The sequence below is a fragment of the Diplotaxodon limnothrissa genome, linkage group LG1, assembly GCF_057381915.1.
Source record: "Diplotaxodon limnothrissa isolate DT_005_m linkage group LG1, D_limnothrissa_male_GT1.1, whole genome shotgun sequence".
Lineage (NCBI taxonomy): Eukaryota > Metazoa > Chordata > Actinopteri > Cichliformes > Cichlidae > Diplotaxodon > Diplotaxodon limnothrissa.
In genome coordinates, this window is record NC_140596.1 from 14,509,104 (window position 1) to 14,527,514 (window position 18,411).

At 37.6% G+C, this 18,411-nt stretch overlaps 2 protein-coding genes across 2 annotated transcripts; both read right to left on the reverse strand.

Annotated features, from left to right (window-relative positions):
• Positions 1-563: 563 nt before the first annotated feature.
• Positions 564-3,845, reverse strand: LOC146639535 (uncharacterized). Its single transcript, XM_085368657.1, has 5 exons — positions 3,767-3,845; positions 3,601-3,671; positions 3,389-3,509; positions 3,043-3,191; positions 564-664 (listed from the first exon to the last, which is right to left on the reverse strand). Exons 1-5 carry the CDS (start codon positions 3,778-3,780, stop codon positions 588-590), a joined length of 432 nt encoding a protein of 143 aa, XP_085224783.1. The 5' UTR covers positions 3,781-3,845; the 3' UTR covers positions 564-587.
• Positions 3,846-10,132: 6,287 nt separating this feature from the next.
• LOC146639536 (uncharacterized) lies at positions 10,133-14,885 on the reverse strand. Its single transcript, XM_085368734.1, has 10 exons — positions 14,765-14,885; positions 14,610-14,677; positions 14,365-14,494; positions 13,277-13,425; positions 13,029-13,171; positions 12,782-12,944; positions 11,942-12,035; positions 11,751-11,838; positions 11,040-11,113; positions 10,133-10,946 (listed from the first exon to the last, which is right to left on the reverse strand). The coding sequence occupies exons 1-10, from the start codon at positions 14,806-14,808 to the stop codon at positions 10,133-10,135; spliced, it is 1,767 nt and encodes a 588-aa protein (XP_085224860.1). The 5' UTR covers positions 14,809-14,885.
• Between the last annotated feature and the right edge of the window lie 3,526 nt (positions 14,886-18,411).

Here is an 18,411-nt window from a genome sequence, read left to right on the forward strand (position 1 = left end):
TCATTATTTTTGAGTGTAAAAGTGTTGCACCAAAATATTTAAGTAATTATCAGTTTTAGTTCTTAGAGTGTGGATTAAGCAATATGTTTATGAAAAAGTATTAGCACAATCTTACTGTATTTGTCCTAAACATTTACATTTTAGGAAGTGGTTTGTTTATTTCAAATAAAATCAGATGCTTTTTCTATGATTTTAGCTTAGCTTGTGTAATTTTACACTACACAAACAGCTTAATTTTCAAAGATGCCTCTGTCATAACAGCTCTGCATGAAACATGACAAGACAAGAAACAACAACAGTTATTCTGTAAATTTGACAGTTGATGAAAGATGAAATTTAGTAATCATAAGCTACAAGTCTGTGTTTGCTTTGCTCCTCTGTGCAAAATTTTTTAAGGTGATTCTTTCACATTAAACATGAAGCAGTGATTCATCGAATGAGTGAGTGTGACACACGTTGATATTCCTTTAGTATTAGGTGAGTATGGATATCACAAGTGCTTAAACAACATAAAGAAAGTACGTTGAAGCATGGCGAGGTGGCAGGCAGGCAGGTGCATGAGAGGCAGAATGATGTGCCAACCACAGCTATATAATCGGGGAACAGAGAGCCCAGGAGTTCTCAGATGGCACTGATGAGCCTTTCCCCGCAGGGGTCATCAAACCTGTCAGTAGACATTGCAGAGAAAAGGATGGTTGGATTGTATTATGGGTGTGGATAACTCAACCTGGAGAACTAGACTGGGCTTAAGAGGCTTTGAGCGATAATGGTGAACTATGATGTAAATTTTTCACATCAACAAGAAACCCATCGTTGACATTTAATATTCTTCTTTTGGCTGCCTCCTGAATGGCTCATCTGCCTCCATGTCCTGCTGTTGCATGAATACTCCTCTCATACTAGTGAGTCTTCTTCACATCATCCACACTTTTCGTCTCCATATTACATTCTTTGTCCAATATATCCCTCCTTTCACTATCGCTCCCCTACACATGCATAAACCATCTCAGCCTTGCTGCTAAAATTTTGTTGTCTCCAAAACCCTTATATCAAATAAGTATTTTTTATTGGCATACTTTATGTATAAAATAATAAGGGTGTGATATCTTGCTGTATCTTGTAACATATACAGCATAAAAAGTGACCAGAAGATGTGTTGTAAGCTTCCACTCAAAATTTAAATAGGTGGAAAATGTTGAGAAAGAAAGTGTTGCAATGTGGCATAATCATGCTAGGCTGTGGTTGCGCCTGTAAAAAAATGAAAAAAAGTTTTAGTTATTTTCTCCTTTTTTCATATATTATATTATCTGTTGTTACACTGTGAATGTGTTCCATTAATGTTTTTAAAGTGTAGACTGAAAAATATGAAAAAAGGTCCCACAAATTTAGGAGGGGAATTGAAAGAAGTTCAGTTTTGGTTTGTGATTTGTCCGGTGCTGAAATATATATAAAGAATACACACTACCAGTCAGAAGTTGGGACATACCTTTTCATGTATTTATTTTTATTTTTTTTCTACATTGTAGATACATACTGAAGACATCAGAGATATGAAAAAAGATATATGGAATTATGCAGCAAAGAAAAAAAAACTTTAAATATGTTTTATATTTTAGATTCCTCAATGTAGCCACCTTTTACTCTGTTGGCAGTGCTGCAAACCCTTGGCCTTCTCTCAACGAGCTTCATGATGTAGTCACCTGAAATGGTTTTCACTCTACAGGTGTGGCTTTAGGGTTCATTTGTGGAATTTCTTGCCTTCTTAATAGGGTTGGGAACATCAGTTGTGTTGTGCAACAGTTAATGGTTAACTATTGGATACATTTGAAAGGTCATAAAAAAATCAATCTGTTAAGAAAGTGTTAGGAAATTGTTGGGAGAGGGGAAAGGATTTTAAAAATAGTTTTGGGTGGGTTGGGGATGATAGAGCTGGAGCATTTAAAGTATATGACAAAGAATTTAGTCAGACATTATTGTTGCCTTTAAGGCCTACATGGACATGGAAATACATTAAGGTAAATAGATCATTATATATTAAGAATATTAAGAAGAGGAAATTTACAACAGATATTTGTCAAGAATTTTATAATAGATTGGAGAACAAGTACAGTGACTATTTACAGTCACCACAGCAGTCATTTCATTGTTTATAAATCCCTCCATGTTTGACGTCCACATGACTTCAGAATTCCCTTCAGATTTATTGACTGATTTGATTGTTGGAGTTTTTGGTTTTACTGTACAGAAACAGAAACAAGAGCATTAAAGTGAATGTTTGTTCGCCCGGTCTTTCTGGCAGATGCAGAGTTATGGGCTGTAATTTAAAAGGTCCTCACATACAAGGTCTTAAATAATCAGGCCTGATCTTATCTTAATGACCTTGTAGCACCATATCACCCTATTAGAGCACTTCGCTCTCGCTCTGCAGGCCTACTTGTTGTTCCTAGAGTATTTAAAAGTAGAATGGGAGGGAGAGCCTTCAGTTTTCAGGCCCCTCTTCTGTGGAACCAGCTTCCAGTTTGGATTCGGGAGACAGACACTATCTCTACTTTTAAGATTAGGCTTAAAACTTTCCTTTTTGCTAAAGCATATAGTTAGGGCTGGACCAGGTGACCCTGAATCCTCCCTTAGTTATGCTGCAATAGACGTAGGCTGCCGGGGGATTCCCATGATGCATTGAGTTTTTCCTTTCCAGTCACCTTTCTCACTCACTATGTGTTAATAGACCTCTCTGCATTGAATCATATCCGTTATTAACCTCCGTTTCTCTTCCACAGCATGTCTTTTATCCTGTCTTCCTTCTCTCACCCCAACCGGTCGCAGCAGATGGCCGCCCCTCCCTGAGCCTGGTTCTGCCGGAGGTTTCTTCCTGTTAAAAGGGAGTTTTTCCTTCCCACTGTCGCCAAAGTACTTGCTCATAGGGGGTCATATGATTGTTGGGTTTTTCTCTGTATCTATGAAGCGCCTTGAGGCGACTTTTGTTGTGATTTGGCGCTATATAAATAAAATTGAATTGAATTGAATTAAAAGAAGTCAACATACTGCTCTCTGTGACACTGAAAACTTTTGACTCCATGACGTTGCCATCTTTCCAGATAGTTGCTGTGTGAGTTTCTCCAAGCACGAGTATCAGTCGAAAGGAGCAACAACATTGTCCAGTGCCACACTGTTGTAAAAAGCAATTCTTCTTACTGTGGGAAATAATAATACAAAATGTTTAAAACAAATGATATTTATGACATCTTATGCTGATTAAGCTAATCTTACATTTTTATGTACAGCATTTTCACCCAATGCCTCCATCCCACATTTTTATTTCCTCTAGCTTACAAAAGCCAGTGTTATAATAAGACTAAAAAAAACCCCCAAAAAACCATCTCAGTCATACCCGTCTACACTCTGGAGAGTCAAACTGTACTCAGTGCAGTTTTGTAGCTCCAGCTGACACAACATCAGCTCGTCAAAGTCGTTGGTACAGTCAAGACTGGAGTTAGTTGTCTGAATATTTCCTGCACGAAACATAAATTATAAATTGTGGCTCATTAAGAATTCACACATAGAATAATCCATTACAGCATTTGTTCACTGTAATGTACATACTAGAGAGAACTGCTGCAGTCGCGATGTGTGCTAAAAGAAGCAAGATAACAGAGATCCTGGTGCAGACTCGTCTGGAAAAGAAAAGGGGAAACGCAAAAGGAGATCTTTTCTTTCAACAAACATGGCGGATTCAGTAAGAAAGACAACTCCAAGTTAATCAGTTTACCTATTTGAATCCATTATGAAACAACTGAGTGCATTTTTTTCTGCTATGGAAAACACTCAGCTACGGTCTATATCCTGGGAATGCGAACGCTGCTTACGCCCTAGTGATGGGTCGTTCGCGAACGAAATGGCTCTTAGAGCCGACTCTTTGACGTGAACGACGCGAGCCGGCTCCTTATCGCGAGCCGTCACGTGGTTTTTTTTTTTTCTTTCTCTCAGCCTCTCTCTCGCACTTTTTTTCCGCTTCACTCTGCACGCGAGCCTTGTGCTTTACGCTGGGCAGAGGGGGGAGGGGCGGTAGTTACACTCAGTAGCACAGGAACAGAGCCAGAGAGAGAGAAAGAGAGGCAGGGACAACAACATTAGAAAGGTATAGTAATCATCCACAACTATTTTCGGTTGCAGATGATAAAGGATTGAGAAAGTTTATTCATGCAGGTCCATATGACAGAGAATATGCATGTTCTTTTAGTTTTCATATTATAATTTATATTTAATTGTGTTGTGGTTTGCAGTGTTTTGTGTTCTTTTCACTTTAAATTTGTGAAAGGAAAAAGCTGAAAATGTAAATAGTTAAAACTTGAAATGTGAATAGTTGATTTTTGTATTAGATGATTTATTTATTACATTTTATGTGGAGTGAATAAATAAAAGTATATTTACGGTGGCCCCTAGAGACAAAGCACATACAAACTTCAAATCACGTACGAACTCTGAAGCATGTACAAACTCCAAAACACGTAAAAACACGTACAAACTCCAAAACACGTAAAAACTCCAAAACACGTAAAAACACGTAAAAACACGTACAAACTCCGAAGCATATAAAAACTCAGAAGCACATAAAAACTCAAAACACGTACAAAAGAACAACAGAAGTGCTCCAGGATGCTGGGCGCAGTGTTGAGCCTTTGTTATCTTGTGGCTACACAAGCCAGCAAGTACCAATGACCGGATTTGGTGTGTGGTAATAACAGGTAAATGAACTTTTTTTAAAATTATTTGAATATATATATGAGTGCCTGTGTATAAATACACAAACAATACACACATGCTTTCAATTGTGTAATTTAAGTGATCTAGTAGCTCTGCTTTGGAAGTTCAGTTCATGCTAGAAATGTGTTTTGGAGTTTGTACGTGTTTTGTCTCTAGGGGCCACCGCATATATTTATATATAAACATATATAAATAAAACCACTTGTTTTTACGTTAGTAATTCCTTTTGTGCATAATTTTATATTATTGTTAATAATAAATTAATTAAAGCAACAAAACAACCTGAAGAGCCGGTTCGGAGCCGAAAGAGCCGGCTCTTTTTAGTGAGCCGAACCGAAAGAGCCGGATCTCTAAAAAGAGCCGGAAATCCCATCACTATTACGCCCAAGTCTCACAGTCTTCCTGTTATGGGAGCAATAGAAGGATATATTGCGCCACATTAGGGGAAGTCAGTCCTACTCACATTTCTTAAGGAAGACAGAACCGTGCGCATAAAGCCCACAACAGTAGTCGAGGGGGAGTTGACTCAAAAAAGCTACTGAAATCCCAGTGTTTGTGTAGAGTGAGAAATTGGGTATGCATTATCTGACACAGCCGTATTAAATACTCTTAATAAAATCTATTTTATACTTCAACAAAGGTATTATCACCTTTGTTGGTAACGTATTACCAACATTGACATTTACATTGACATGTAAATGTTTAGAAAGAAACCCATCATTGACATTTAATATTCTTCTCTTGGGTGCCTCCTGAAGGGGGCACAATGGCTCTCCTGCTGTCACTTGAATACTCTTTGCTTACACTGGCCTTCTGCATGTCCTTATTTACTGCATCTTGTGATTTTCTTTGTTGTCTCTCACTTTTCGTCTCCATATTACACATTCTTTGTCCAATATATCCCTCCTCTCACTATCGCTCCCCTACACATGCCTAAACCATCTCAGCCTTGCTGCTCAAATTTTGTCCCCAAAACACTTATATCCAGTGAGTAGTTTTTTTATTGGCATACTTTATGCATAAAATAATAAGGCCGTGATATCTTGTTGTATCTTGCAGCAGAGATATACAGCATACACAGCATAAAAAGTGACGAGAAGACGTGTTGTAAACTTCCACTCACAATTTAGATAGTTGGTAAATGTTGAGAAAGGAAGTGTTGCAAGAGTTGTAGATCTTGTTCATGTGGCATAATCATGCTAGGCTGTGGTTGCTGCTGTACAAAAAAATGAAAAAAAGATTCAGTTATTTTCTCCCCTTTTCATATATTATATTATCTGTTGTTACACTGTGAATGTGTTACTGTTTTTGAAGTGTAGTCTGAAAAATATATATAAAAAAAAGGTCCCACAAAGTCAGGAGGGGAATTTAAAGGAGCTCAGTTTTGGTTTGTGATTTGTTCTGTTGGTTTTCTTTCACACACATACAATCAGTAAAACTTTACTGATATAACTGTTACTGTATTGCAGCACAAAACGGCTGACATGTAACTCAACTGCATTAAGGTTGATGTTATTTTCCTGCTATGCCCAACGGCCAGAAAGAAAAACCAACATTGGTTAAATACTTACTTACATACTTGACGATGACGTTGGTTGGGTGGGTTGATGTACAGTCATATATGTACAGGGTTGTACAGTAGGGGGCTGGGAACGCAGCCTTGCGGGGATCCGGTGCTGTAATATATATAAAGAATATACACTACCAGTCAGAAGTTTGGACACACGTTCTCATTTGATGGTTTTTTTTTTTTTTTTTTTTTTAACTTTCTACATTGTAGATACATACATACATAAAACCTTTTACTTTGTTGGCAGTGCTGCAAACCCTTGGCCTTCTCTCAGTGAGATTCATGATGTAGTCACCTGAAATGATTTTCGCTCTACAGGTGTGGCTTGTCATTGGTTGAATTTCTTGCCTTTTAATGGGGTTGAGGCCATCAGTTGTGCTATGCAGAAGTCAGGTTGGTAACACAGCTGACAGCCCTATTTGACAACTGTTAGGATTCATATTATGACAAGAACCAACCAGCTAAGTAAGACAAATGACAGTTCATCATTATTTGAAGAACTGGAGGTCAGTCAGTCCAGAAAACTGCTAACACTGAATGTGTCCCCAAGTGCAGTTGCAAAACCAACAAATGGCAATATTGGCTCACATGAGGACCGCCCCAGGAAAGGAAGAGTCACCAGCCTCAGAAATCATTCCCAAAATTAACAGATTACTAGGGACTACTAAAGATTACTAGCGACTACTAAGAAAAAGCAACAAGCAGAAGAGATTGGTTTGAGCCAAGAAACCAAGGAATGGATATTAGACTAATGGAAATCTGTGCTTTGGTCTGATGAATCCACCCGCCTTGCCTTCGCATGACACAGAAAAGGTGAAGCCAGGTCTCTACATGCATGGTTTCCACTGTGAAGCATGCAGGTGAGTGCATTTTCCTCTGTGCTGTGTGAGGCTGGAGGTTGACCTGTTCTGAACAACTATTGGCAATCAGCTCATCAGCAAATATACAATGATTAATTTAAAAAGACAATGGAATAAATAATGTATTTAGAATGATAGTTATTCCATTGTAAATATCTAACATCCCTCCTAAAGTTTGAAAAATCCTAAAAAGTGTAATCTGGATTTTCTATGACATCAATGCTCAAAATTTCACTTGGCAATCTAGAATAATATAAATATTTTTCATTGTAAAAAGTTAATTATGAAATCAAAATTGACTCTAGTTCAAAGTCCTTATGTGCTCTTGATTTGAATTTCTCATCACACTAAGTCATTGACTCCTGTTTATTCTTTATTAAGAGCCTTCTACAGCCATCAAACTCTGCATATACTCAACACTATGATGTAAAAAAAAAATAGATATCTTTTTATAAACGTATTACAATGAAGTCAGTGTTCAAAGTGTAATACTGTAATACTGATCTTGCCCCCAGCCCACCTCAATTTTTTGTTCTTGTGCCGGTGCCTCTAAGGCGATACTGAGTTTCGCCAGTAGGTGGCAGTAGCGACTCAAACAAACGAGTGACTGGCAAATCCCTTACAAAAGTAACGCAGGCCAGTTTTGGTAATGGAAGCCTTCAGTAACACCTAACTGCTGTTTTGCTGTGTTTCAGAGCAATAAACCTCAATTTGCACCTGGATGAACCTTGTCTTCCTTCAGCATGTAACAGTAACATAAAGTTATTCTGCCTTGTGATCAATTTGTAAGTGATTTATGAGTCAGTTATGAGACTAGTTAACCCCTACTAAATCTACTATTATATGCTATTGTTTATTATTAGTACATTTTCTACATATTACGCCATACCAATAGGAAAAACTCTGGGCCAGACACAAACAATCAATTAAATAAATGAAACAATGAATATCTAATGCGTGTTTGCATGCTCACCCACTGCAGGTGAGTCTGTTTTGGTCATGTGATTTCATGCAAATTCACAGTGCAGAGGCGACAGTGTCTGCTCATGCTGAGAACACAATATGGAGGCGGACCCTGATAGACATCCAGCCTCCAAGCAACACTGAAGGAAGCCAACATTAAACATCTGAATTAAACAACGTGAACAGAAAAGAGCTACATTATCAGGAGTATTGACTAACTACTGAAAAGTTTATAATAAATGCAGCACTATTTGTATGACTCAGTGTAGCTGTAAATGTATTGTGTTTATCATTACTATATGCACATTAGTCAAGCTTTCAGATATGTGACCCCCTCCATTGTCATTAACAGGATTACATTCTTCTTTGTGGGTTTTGTTTTTGCTATCGGTTTTGTGCTCTCATTTATTAACGACTTTAATTTGAAGTACCAATCTCTAAAATGGGTCACCGCATTGGGATCCAAGTTACAAATGATACGCAATGATGCTTGAAGAATTTAATATTAAATTGTTTGTGCAGACTGTACAAAGTACAGCATACTGTAGATCATTGAAAGTCTTCAGTAATGTCTATTTGAAGCAAACACATCTCAGAGTAATTCACTTTGAACATTTTTTTAACTCGGGAAAAGCAAAGAGATTAAAGCTCACTTGTTTTAGCATTCATGACAAATTTAACATATTTTGGTCTTATCAGTATTTATACATTCCAGTAATACATTTCAAATGTCCATCCATCCATTCGCTTCCGCTTATCCTTTTCAGGGTCACGGGGGGTGCTGGAGCCTATCTCAACTCTCATAGGGCTACACCCTGGACAGGTCGCCAGTCTGGCACACAGAGACAGACATCCATTCGCACTCACATTCACACCTATGGGCAATTTCGAGTTTCCAATTAACGTAACCCACTAACTGCATGTCTTTGGCCTGTGGGAGGAAGAACCCACGCAAACATGGGGAGAACATGCAAACTCCACACAGAAAGACCCTGGCCTGATGGTGGAATTAAACTCAGGACCTTTTTACTGTGCGGCAACAATGCGAACCACTGTGCTGCCTCATTTCAAATGTGTTATTTACAATTAAGTGAAAACAAAACAAAAGAAAATAACTTGAATTTTGGATATAAAAACAACATGACAAATAAAACTTTTTTCCTAAACATTTGTTGAAAACAAACACTTAATAAATTACGGTTATAATTATAGCCATATAATATCTGAAAATTCTTCAGCAATGTTTCTTTGAAACAAACAGAGCCCAGGGTAATTCACTTTGATTGAAAAGCATTCTAATGGCAACATGTACATCACTTATACCCTAAGTTTGTTTTTATTTGAGATCGTACACCATAACCGAAAGCCCATTTCAAACCTACACAACAACCTTCTACGTAACTGACTTGCACTTCCCGAGAAAAATAACCACTGTTCAGTCGACACGTACCACAACGACCTGAATGGTGTGGAAGGCTGTGGTGTAGGGATAAATGGAGTTTCTAGTTCCAGCGTCATGTATGAAGTAGATTTATCGCAAAAGTCAAAATAGACCTTAAGATTTACCCTCTGGTGAATGCATTCAGAAACTTGCCCAAGGATATATTGGCATGCAGACTGAAGTAACCTTACATTAGTAGATGACCTGCTCTACCTCCTGTGCTCACCCCTCAAATCCACCGGTCAAGTTAAATTCAGTCAGACCTTTAAGGGTCGGGTCTCCCTTGTAAAAGAGATCTTTGGTCTCAATGGGACTAAACTGGTGAAATCAAAGTTAAATAAATAAAATAATGTTTGTTATGAGTACATTTTAAATATGCTGAACCTAAGTGTTCTCACAGTGCAAATCTTTGACTTACTATATAGAATAATTTCCAAATGACAGCAGGATCATATTCTATAAGAAACAGTTATCATGAGATCATTTTCATGCATCCATGTATTAGAAAGAGCTAAAACTGAAGTTATGGTCACAACACTACACACTTTGATAGCCACTCTCTGTGATTATTGGTACAGAGCAGTTAGTAGATTTAAAACAGGTGGGTACTTGGAGTTCAGAGACACGCTGCCCATCCTGAACTGGAACAACTGGGCTTAAGATGCTTTCAGGGCTGTTTCTAAGTGACTCCTCCTCCGACTTGTCCAAATGTTCCTTATGCTCAGTATTTCTGTGCTCTAAAAGCGAAGCATCAGGCTGCCTCACCAAACTTGGAATTTCCTGATAGTCGTCATCCACTGCAAGAAAACTGTGTGACCCTATGGGCACACATATGGGGACCTCTTGATAGGACATGTCTGTTGATAGAAGAGGTGAAACCACTGATGGTGAAATACCACTTAGTTGTGCAGGAACTTGACAAGCTGGTATCTGGTGATCCGGACATCTCTCCATTCCACTGTTACTGGGATGGTAAATAGAGTCACAAAGCATTTCAGCCGTCCCCTGGGTGTTTAAGTTGTCTGTCATAGTCTGATGTAAACAGCCAGGAAGAAGGAAGTGATAGGTTTTATTTTCAAATGCAGATACTCCAGAACTCGTTTCAGAGAATAATTCACTTCCTTGTGTATTGTTTGACTGTGTCGGGAGACTGGTGCTCACTGGTAATATTGGGCAAATATTTGGGAATATTTTACAGAGCTCATTCTTAGCAGCTTTAGCAATAGAAGATTCTCCATTCACAGCAACGGGGCTTTCAGTATTTGTATAACTTAGATCAGAGGAACCCGTGCTGACCCCACTGCTTTGCTGAAGGCTTCCACAGCTTGTGTCTGTCAATGACACCTTCGACCTGAATACAAAGAAACAATTACTGAAACTGCCAGATATAAATCCTCAAGGAAATGTCTTGTAATGGTGATGCATCAATGCAGTCAATACTAACCCCAGTTCACTGTCATCTGGAATAAGGGTCTCAACATGTATGGGGATGGTAATGATGGGTTCAAGTTTCAAGACCTAAGCAAAATGAATGAACAGTCTTAAACATTTCAGTTGAAGGAGGAAAATCTTTTGGAACTTTAGTATGTTTCTCAAAGTGCCTTTTGTATTCCTTAAGATATCATTTCTGGTTGACTTAGTTTGCCCTGTTTTTGGGACAATAGGATTTAGTGACTGATTTTACCGTAGAAAAAACCTGTTAAAAAATGCAGAGCTGGATTCTGATTTCAGCACAATTTCTGTTAAATCATAGCGTTTGTGAAGGCCATTTGACTCCAGGGCTGATTATGCCATGAACAATGAAAAATTAAATATAGTGTCACTTAAGACAGGCCACAAATTCAAGTTCAGCTGTAGTCCCTGCAGATCAGCTGATTTTTAGTGCCAGTCTTCATCAGCTGATGGCTAAGCAGATACATTTCCATTCTAATCGCCAAATGTTGTCCACTAGATGCATTAGATTTTCTTTTGACTATAACAGTCCTGATAAAACTGCTATTTATAGACCAAATGTAAATCCAATTATGGCAAATGATGAAAAAGTGATGCAATATAATAATTTAATGAAAATCACCAACAGATTTTAAATTGTTAATAATTATTAATAATAAAGTAAATGAATGCAACCATTGAAGTTAGAAGTTTTTGACCTCACCTGTCTCACCTTCTGCTCACTTGGATTAATATTAAGAAAAGAGGGATTTGTAGTTTTCGGAACTGCATCGTAATAGATTTTTCTCAACCTAAAAGGAAATGTAGGAAAAAAATGATGACCCCATTCAAATATTTAGGGGAAATATGCACTGACCGAGGCACAAGAAAAACTTGTTGATCTACATGACTCACTTTGCATAACAGCCATATTTAGCAACGCTGAGGATGACTGCAGCAATGCTGAGGGTGATAATGATAACCAACATCAGGTTGTGGCGGGAAGGACCTGTGAAATAACATGTATGAAACAAGTTTAATAATTGCAATCTTGCACAGATGTTATACAGCAGAGAGATATAGTAGGATAAAGTGCATAGCATATGCTTATATGTCTGCTAACAGACTTGTATTTTGTGTTAGATGTGTTGTGTTGATGACACTGTGTGTCACTACTTAATGCTATATAATTCCTAAACAGTTTCTTCATATTGCCTCAAAAGGATAGTTTTTAGTTATTTTTTTATACCAATGAGTGTCCCATTGCATTTTTTTTTACTCTATGCAGCCTCCAAAATGTAAGTTACAAAGATAAAATATACATTTTTTAAAAAGTCTTCATACTCTATCTTATGCTATACACGGTATGAATGTTCAGATCGATACTACTTAAAACAGGACATAGCATCATAATTTATTGATTTATTGTTGCTTTGTTGTTCAGGAGATTAAAAAAGAGAAATTAAAACTGTACATATTATACATACAAACTTTTTATCTCTTTGCTTTTGAGATTTCCACAGATCCTTTATATTTGAATACACTTCTAAATTCACTTTTAATGTTACAATCTAAGCTGCTCATCTCCACTTTTCTCTGGAGACAACAGCTTACATGATAGTTAGTTTGAGAGTTAATATTAAAACTCATATTATTTTTCAGCTGAATGTGTAATAGAAATATAATTAGGGCCTCTTAACACAGTTAAGAAATACAGAATTTACTGTTTTACAACTGAATAAAGACAATTCTTACCAGTTTCAAATTCCCACTCTTTGCTACTGTCACTGAACTTGCCACTCAGACTTAAGAAGCTTTTCACGCTGACCACATATGCTGAACTGGGAGCCAGGTCTTGACCTTTTATTACATAGTAATTTAGTTCATCAACTGTGGCTGGTTTGAAAGGTCCAGATGTCTAGTATGGAGGAACAAAAATGAGTTTGACAGTTGTCCATGTTTACATCTCCAGAACAAATAGTTACTGTGGCATTGTTCCTACCTTTTCTGTTTCTCCTTTTTTATAGTAAGTCACCACAGCAGTCATTTCATTGTTTAAAAATCCCTTCATGTTTGACGTCCACTTGACTTCAAAATTCCCTTCGAGTTCATTGACTGATTTGATTGTTGGAGTTTTTGGTTTTACTGTACAGAAACAAAAGAGCATTAAAGTGAATATTTGTTCACCTCCAGAGAGTCTTTCTGGCAGATGCAGAGTTATGGGAAATAATTTGAAAGAAGCCAACGTACTGCTCTCCATGACATTGATAGCTTTTGACTCCATGATGTTGCCATCTTTCCAGACTTTTGCTGTGAGAGCTTCTCCTAACACACGCATCAGTTTGAAGGAGCAACAACACTTTCCAATGCCACACTGTTGTACAGCGCAGTTCTCCTCACTGGGGAGCAAAGGATAATATGCAAAACACTTTAAACATTCATATGCCACAGCATATTTACACTGTCAGCCACAGCATTGAAACCACAGACAGATGAAGAAAGTAACAAGTAATGACTACACATTAAATGCAGTGTTAATGATTAACCTTGGATTCCAGTTACACCCAACCAATCATCTTTGGATCATGCTAACCTCCTGCTACAACAACGCCACATTTTTATCCTTTGTACACATGTCCCACATACTGAGGCAGTGTTACTCTAGTTTACTAAAGTCATTGTTTAAACAGCACAAAAATTATGGAATAAAATTAACAGTGCTCATCTATTGACATATTCCCCTGAATCCCAAAGGTACAAAGAAGATTAACAGACAGAAAAGCAGCTGAAATTTGTCAACTGTTTAACACTTATTGATTAAAAAAACAGCCTAAAGAAACAAAAAAAAATTTGGGAAAACTGTACATATTGTAAAAGTACAATATGTTTGTTCTTCACAAGAATGTACCAACCATTTAACTGCCATAGCTTATTATTTTAGTTTTTTGCTGTTTTTTTTTTTTTTTTTTAAAGTTTGATATAACTCTGTGCACATTCATTTTACCTCTCAGCACCAGTAATACCGAGTTTGCTGGGATTTCCACTGAGAACTTCCACACAACAAGAACTGTCTAGAAAGTGAATGAGGAACACAACGAAGAGCAAAAATCCAAACATCCCAATCTAACTGAGAATCCACTCAGTGTGCCAATGCAAGTCCGGTCCACATACAGCCGACCCAGGAACCCCCACACAGGGCAGATACCCTCAGATAAATCGTGTCTATACCCGGACACGTAGGAGCTAGTAGCAAAAGCAGCACCCAGTCAAAGTAAGCCTGTTGGTTTTAATGCCATGGCTGATCGGTGTAATACTAAAATCATCGATTAAAAACACACCGGGCATACTTGTCTTGGACTTGGAGAGTCATGCTGTACTCAGTGCAGTTTTGCAGCTCCAGCTCACACTGCATCACCTGGTCAAAGTCGTACGTACATTCAAGGTTGAAGCCAATTGTCGGATTCTTTCCTGAACGAAACATATTATACAAGTACGAAAATTATGAGTGCTCACACAGGGCTCACACAGACTATCTAATTACAGTATTAATATTATTATTATTATTTTACTGTAAGCTACATACCAGGAAGTACGGCCGCAGTTATGTATCCAAAAAGAAGCACGGTATAAGAGATCCAGTTGCAAACTTGTCTGGAAGAAAAAACGAAAATAAGATATTTTCTTTTAACAAACCTGACGGATTCGTGAAGAAAGTCAAATTTACGTTATCCAGGTTACCTGTTTGAATCCATTACGAGACAATTTAGTTCGCGTATTTTCATAGAAAGCGGTCTGCTCGGCTCCAGCCTAAATCCATTCGCACAGTGTGTCTCACAGTCTTTCTCATGTGAAAGCTGTTGCAGAATGCACCACTCATTTAGGGGAAGTCAGACTCACTGACTTTTCTTTGGAAGGACAGAACCGTGCGTATAAAAACGGGGGAGGGGGGAGTAGACTTACTGTAAAACACTGTAAAATCCCAGTTTGGCAGTAGAGTGGGAATATGGAAAGTTATGGAATAAAAACGATGGAATCATTTAAATTAAGCAAAATTTTCCTCTTTCTTTTTCCCGTGCACATTATCGACAGGAACTAACATTACCAATTATATTTTGTTGGGTCTCTAAAGTTCACTGGCTGTCCTCAGCTGTTTTATATTACATTTATGCTAAAAGTCTCTGACCGCTTGTATGTCATACTGTCATAGACCTGCGTTAGGCTACGTATAGTAAACGGAACCTGAACATGAAATTATACAGCTTTCATGGAAACATTTTAAGCCTACTATTGCACATAATAAATAATGCCTTGATTCTAGAATTGCGATATGCCATTCTTGCACAAAGGTCGTTTTTATTATATGGAGAACATGAGAGGAAAAAATAAACCATGTATAAATAATTTGGAAAAAAGTTATGATAAACACAGTATGATTATTTGTGACAAGCTAGACAATAAACAAGACAACAAACACAAATGATTCTATTCTTAAGGATATTTCTAATTGGCAAATTACTGCTGCAGTTTTGCAGTTTGATTTAAAAAAATACAGTTCACATTTTCAGCATTTTTTGCACAGTCAATAGCCATGACGTGACATAAATTTATATATAGACTTATTTTAGGTTCAAAACATAACACACAATTACAAGAAACCTTAGACCCATACCAGGCACATTTTAATGAATGTATACCCATGTATAGTGTAGCACTAATTTTCATTCACTGATGATGTAAAAGGGGAGGAACATGTTTTAGTCACATTGACAGGAGGTTTATATGTCCCCTTTCATCTTCTTCCACAAAGTGGAATGTATATAAAGCAAGTTGTGGTGTTTAACATGAATGTATTCTCAGAGGAATTTCCTTGTTGGAAGTCAAACTGCCATTGTTCGGGTGCAGGAGTCAAACCTGAGTTGTGTTGGATGTATTTTGGTTATATAAATGTATTGAGGGTTACACTTTACTTTACTTTAAGTTTTTCCTCTGTATGTGTTTCAGGGTAATTTTCAGATCTCTGCCAACTTAGAACACCTGGGCAGTGTGCTCCCTGACTTCAAATATATTACTGGCACTCCACACTCATGTATCCACGCCCAAGACTGAGCCTACTGGTTTCTATACTGTGTTTTGTTTAACTGCCAAAACAGTGATCCTCACTTTTTGTCATGGCCTTATGAGCCAGGATGTTTCCTTGAACTGTCTGAAGTTCACTGAAAACAGGAAGTCAGCATGGAAAACAATGGGAAAAACATGTGTGCTTTTGTATGTATGTGCAAAGATAATTTCATCACGTATTTGAAGTATATGGAAATTAATTTGTGATATTATCAAATAAATAAAAAGATACATAATTTAAATACAAGTGTAAGTATTTCATATGAGACATAGAGACATAAAATGTACATGTTTAAAACTTGTTGTGTGAGAAGTAAACTGTTTGCTTTTGTGTGCAGTAAACTGAATCCAACCTTTTGAAGGCAAACCATTTCTCACTCACCATCGATAATTCCACAGTTTTCCCTTCTCCTCAGGTTAAGAGCCTTGGTGTCATCCTAGACAGTTCACTTTCCTATAAATCTCACATCAATAATCTCACCTGTTCTGCCTACTTCCATCTACGCAACATTAACAGATTACTTCCTTCTCTTTCCACCCAGTCTCCATTCTTGTCCACAGTCTTGTTACCTCCCGTATTGACTACTGCAATTCTCTTTTGCATGGTCTCCCCCAAAAATCCCTCCATAAGCTTCAACTGGTTCAGAACTCTGCTGCTCTCATTATCACCAGAACCCCCTCCTACCAGCACATCACCCCCGTTCTTCAGGAACTTCACTGGCTCCCTGTGAAATTCCGGATAATATTCAAACTTCTTCTGCTCACCTTCAAGGCCATTCATAACCTCGCTCCTCCTTACCTTTCTGACCTGTTAACCACTACCTGTTCACTTCGATCTTCTTCTTCTATCCAGCTTACTGTACCTTCCTTCCGCCTCACCACCATGGCTGTGGAACTCTCTGCCCCCAGAAATAAGAAACATTGGTTCTCTCCCCCAGTTTAAATCCCAACTCAAAACTCATCTTTTCAAATCTGCATATTCACTGTGAATCCACTGTTTGTTAATTTTATCTTGTGCTTTTGTTTTATTGTTCTTATTTTGCCATTGTTTTACTAAGTGTTTTATCCTATTGCAAAGTGTCCTTGGGTGACTTGAAAGGCGCTCATATATAAAATCTATTATTATTATTATTATTATTATTATTATTAATTGCATTTGTCCCTAACCACCAGAAACCCTCACGTTAACTTTTATCATGTGGAAAAAGGTTAGCGTTCATCCGTCAGCTTCACTGTGCTAATGTTATGCTAACGTAGCTGTTTTGCTAGTGATCACGTAGGACATCATTATATACCAGCTAGTCCGACTTCAGTAACCCTACAAAAGTCACTGCTGTACGTTTTAATTTTTTCAGAAATCTCTTAGTCAGAACATGGCATATCATGTTTAGGTGGAAACTAGCGAACTAATTTCCTGCTAACTTCTAACTCCGTTGAATTTATTAAATCTGTTTTCATGGATGCCTGAATGTTAAACTTAATTGTTACACCTGGTAAAGCAGCAACGCTAATCATTTTATTAAAGATGAAAGAATTTAGACAGTTTTTAACTCTCAGTAATGCCGCAGTGTTCCTTTGACTTTGGGACCTGAAGCAAACGGAGTTTTGAACCCAGATTACTCCGCAAGGCTCCTGACTACGGCAGCCGTACCGCTCCGCCAAGCCATCAGGCGGTGCCTTCATAGCTTACCAAAGTCGTACTAAAACATTTTTGACAGATTTCTGCACGCCATGTACTACATCAAATCGGTTCGAGGTCAGTAAGCACAACCAGAATTCATACATAAGGCACACTGTTGATTTTTGAGAGAATTAAAGGATTTTAAGTGTGCCTTACAGTGTGCAAAATACGTTATACAGAAGAAAAGAATATATCACGATATATATCGTTACCCCACATGCTTCAAATTATACCATGATATGGATTTTAGGCCATATCGCCCAGCCCTACTCAAGAACATCTCTTTAAACAGTCTTTTCTCTTACCATTGAGTTTCTTTTCAGATCCAGAATATATTAATTTACATGAAGTCTTTGTATGATATTGAAGCCTTTTTTGTGGTGAATTATGTACACAAGAATGTCCTAAAAGGGCTTTCTTAAATAATGTCTGATTTTTTTCTCTCTCTCAGTTGTCCTGTTAGGTTTCCTGTAGGTTTTGTTTCACAGCTTTCAATTTTCTCCTCAAACATAAAGTGGCTTGGTGCCAAAAGAAAGAAAAAATAGTCTGACGTACTAACCGATCAACTATTGCAGACATGGTCTGT

Coding starts and splice junctions, on each gene's coding strand:
- LOC146639536 (XM_085368734.1), bottom strand. CDS start 14,808: ATGAAAATACGCGAACTAAATTGTCTCGTAATGGATTCAAACAG. Junction 13,426..14,364: donor GTCCAAGACAAGTATGCCCG/GTGTGTTTTTAA, acceptor TTTGCTCCCCAG/TGAGGAGAACTGCGCTGTAC. Junction 12,945..13,028: donor AAAAAGGAGAAACAGAAAAG/GTAGGAACAATG, acceptor CCTCCATACTAG/ACATCTGGACCTTTCAAACC.
- LOC146639535 (XM_085368657.1), bottom strand. Junction 3,192..3,388: donor ACTCTCCAGAGTGTAGACGG/GTATGACTGAGA, acceptor TATTTCCCACAG/TAAGAAGAATTGCTTTTTAC. Junction 665..3,042: donor TTTCAGTGTCACAGAGAGCA/GTATGTTGACTT, acceptor GTCTACTGACAG/GTTTGATGACCCCTGCGGGG.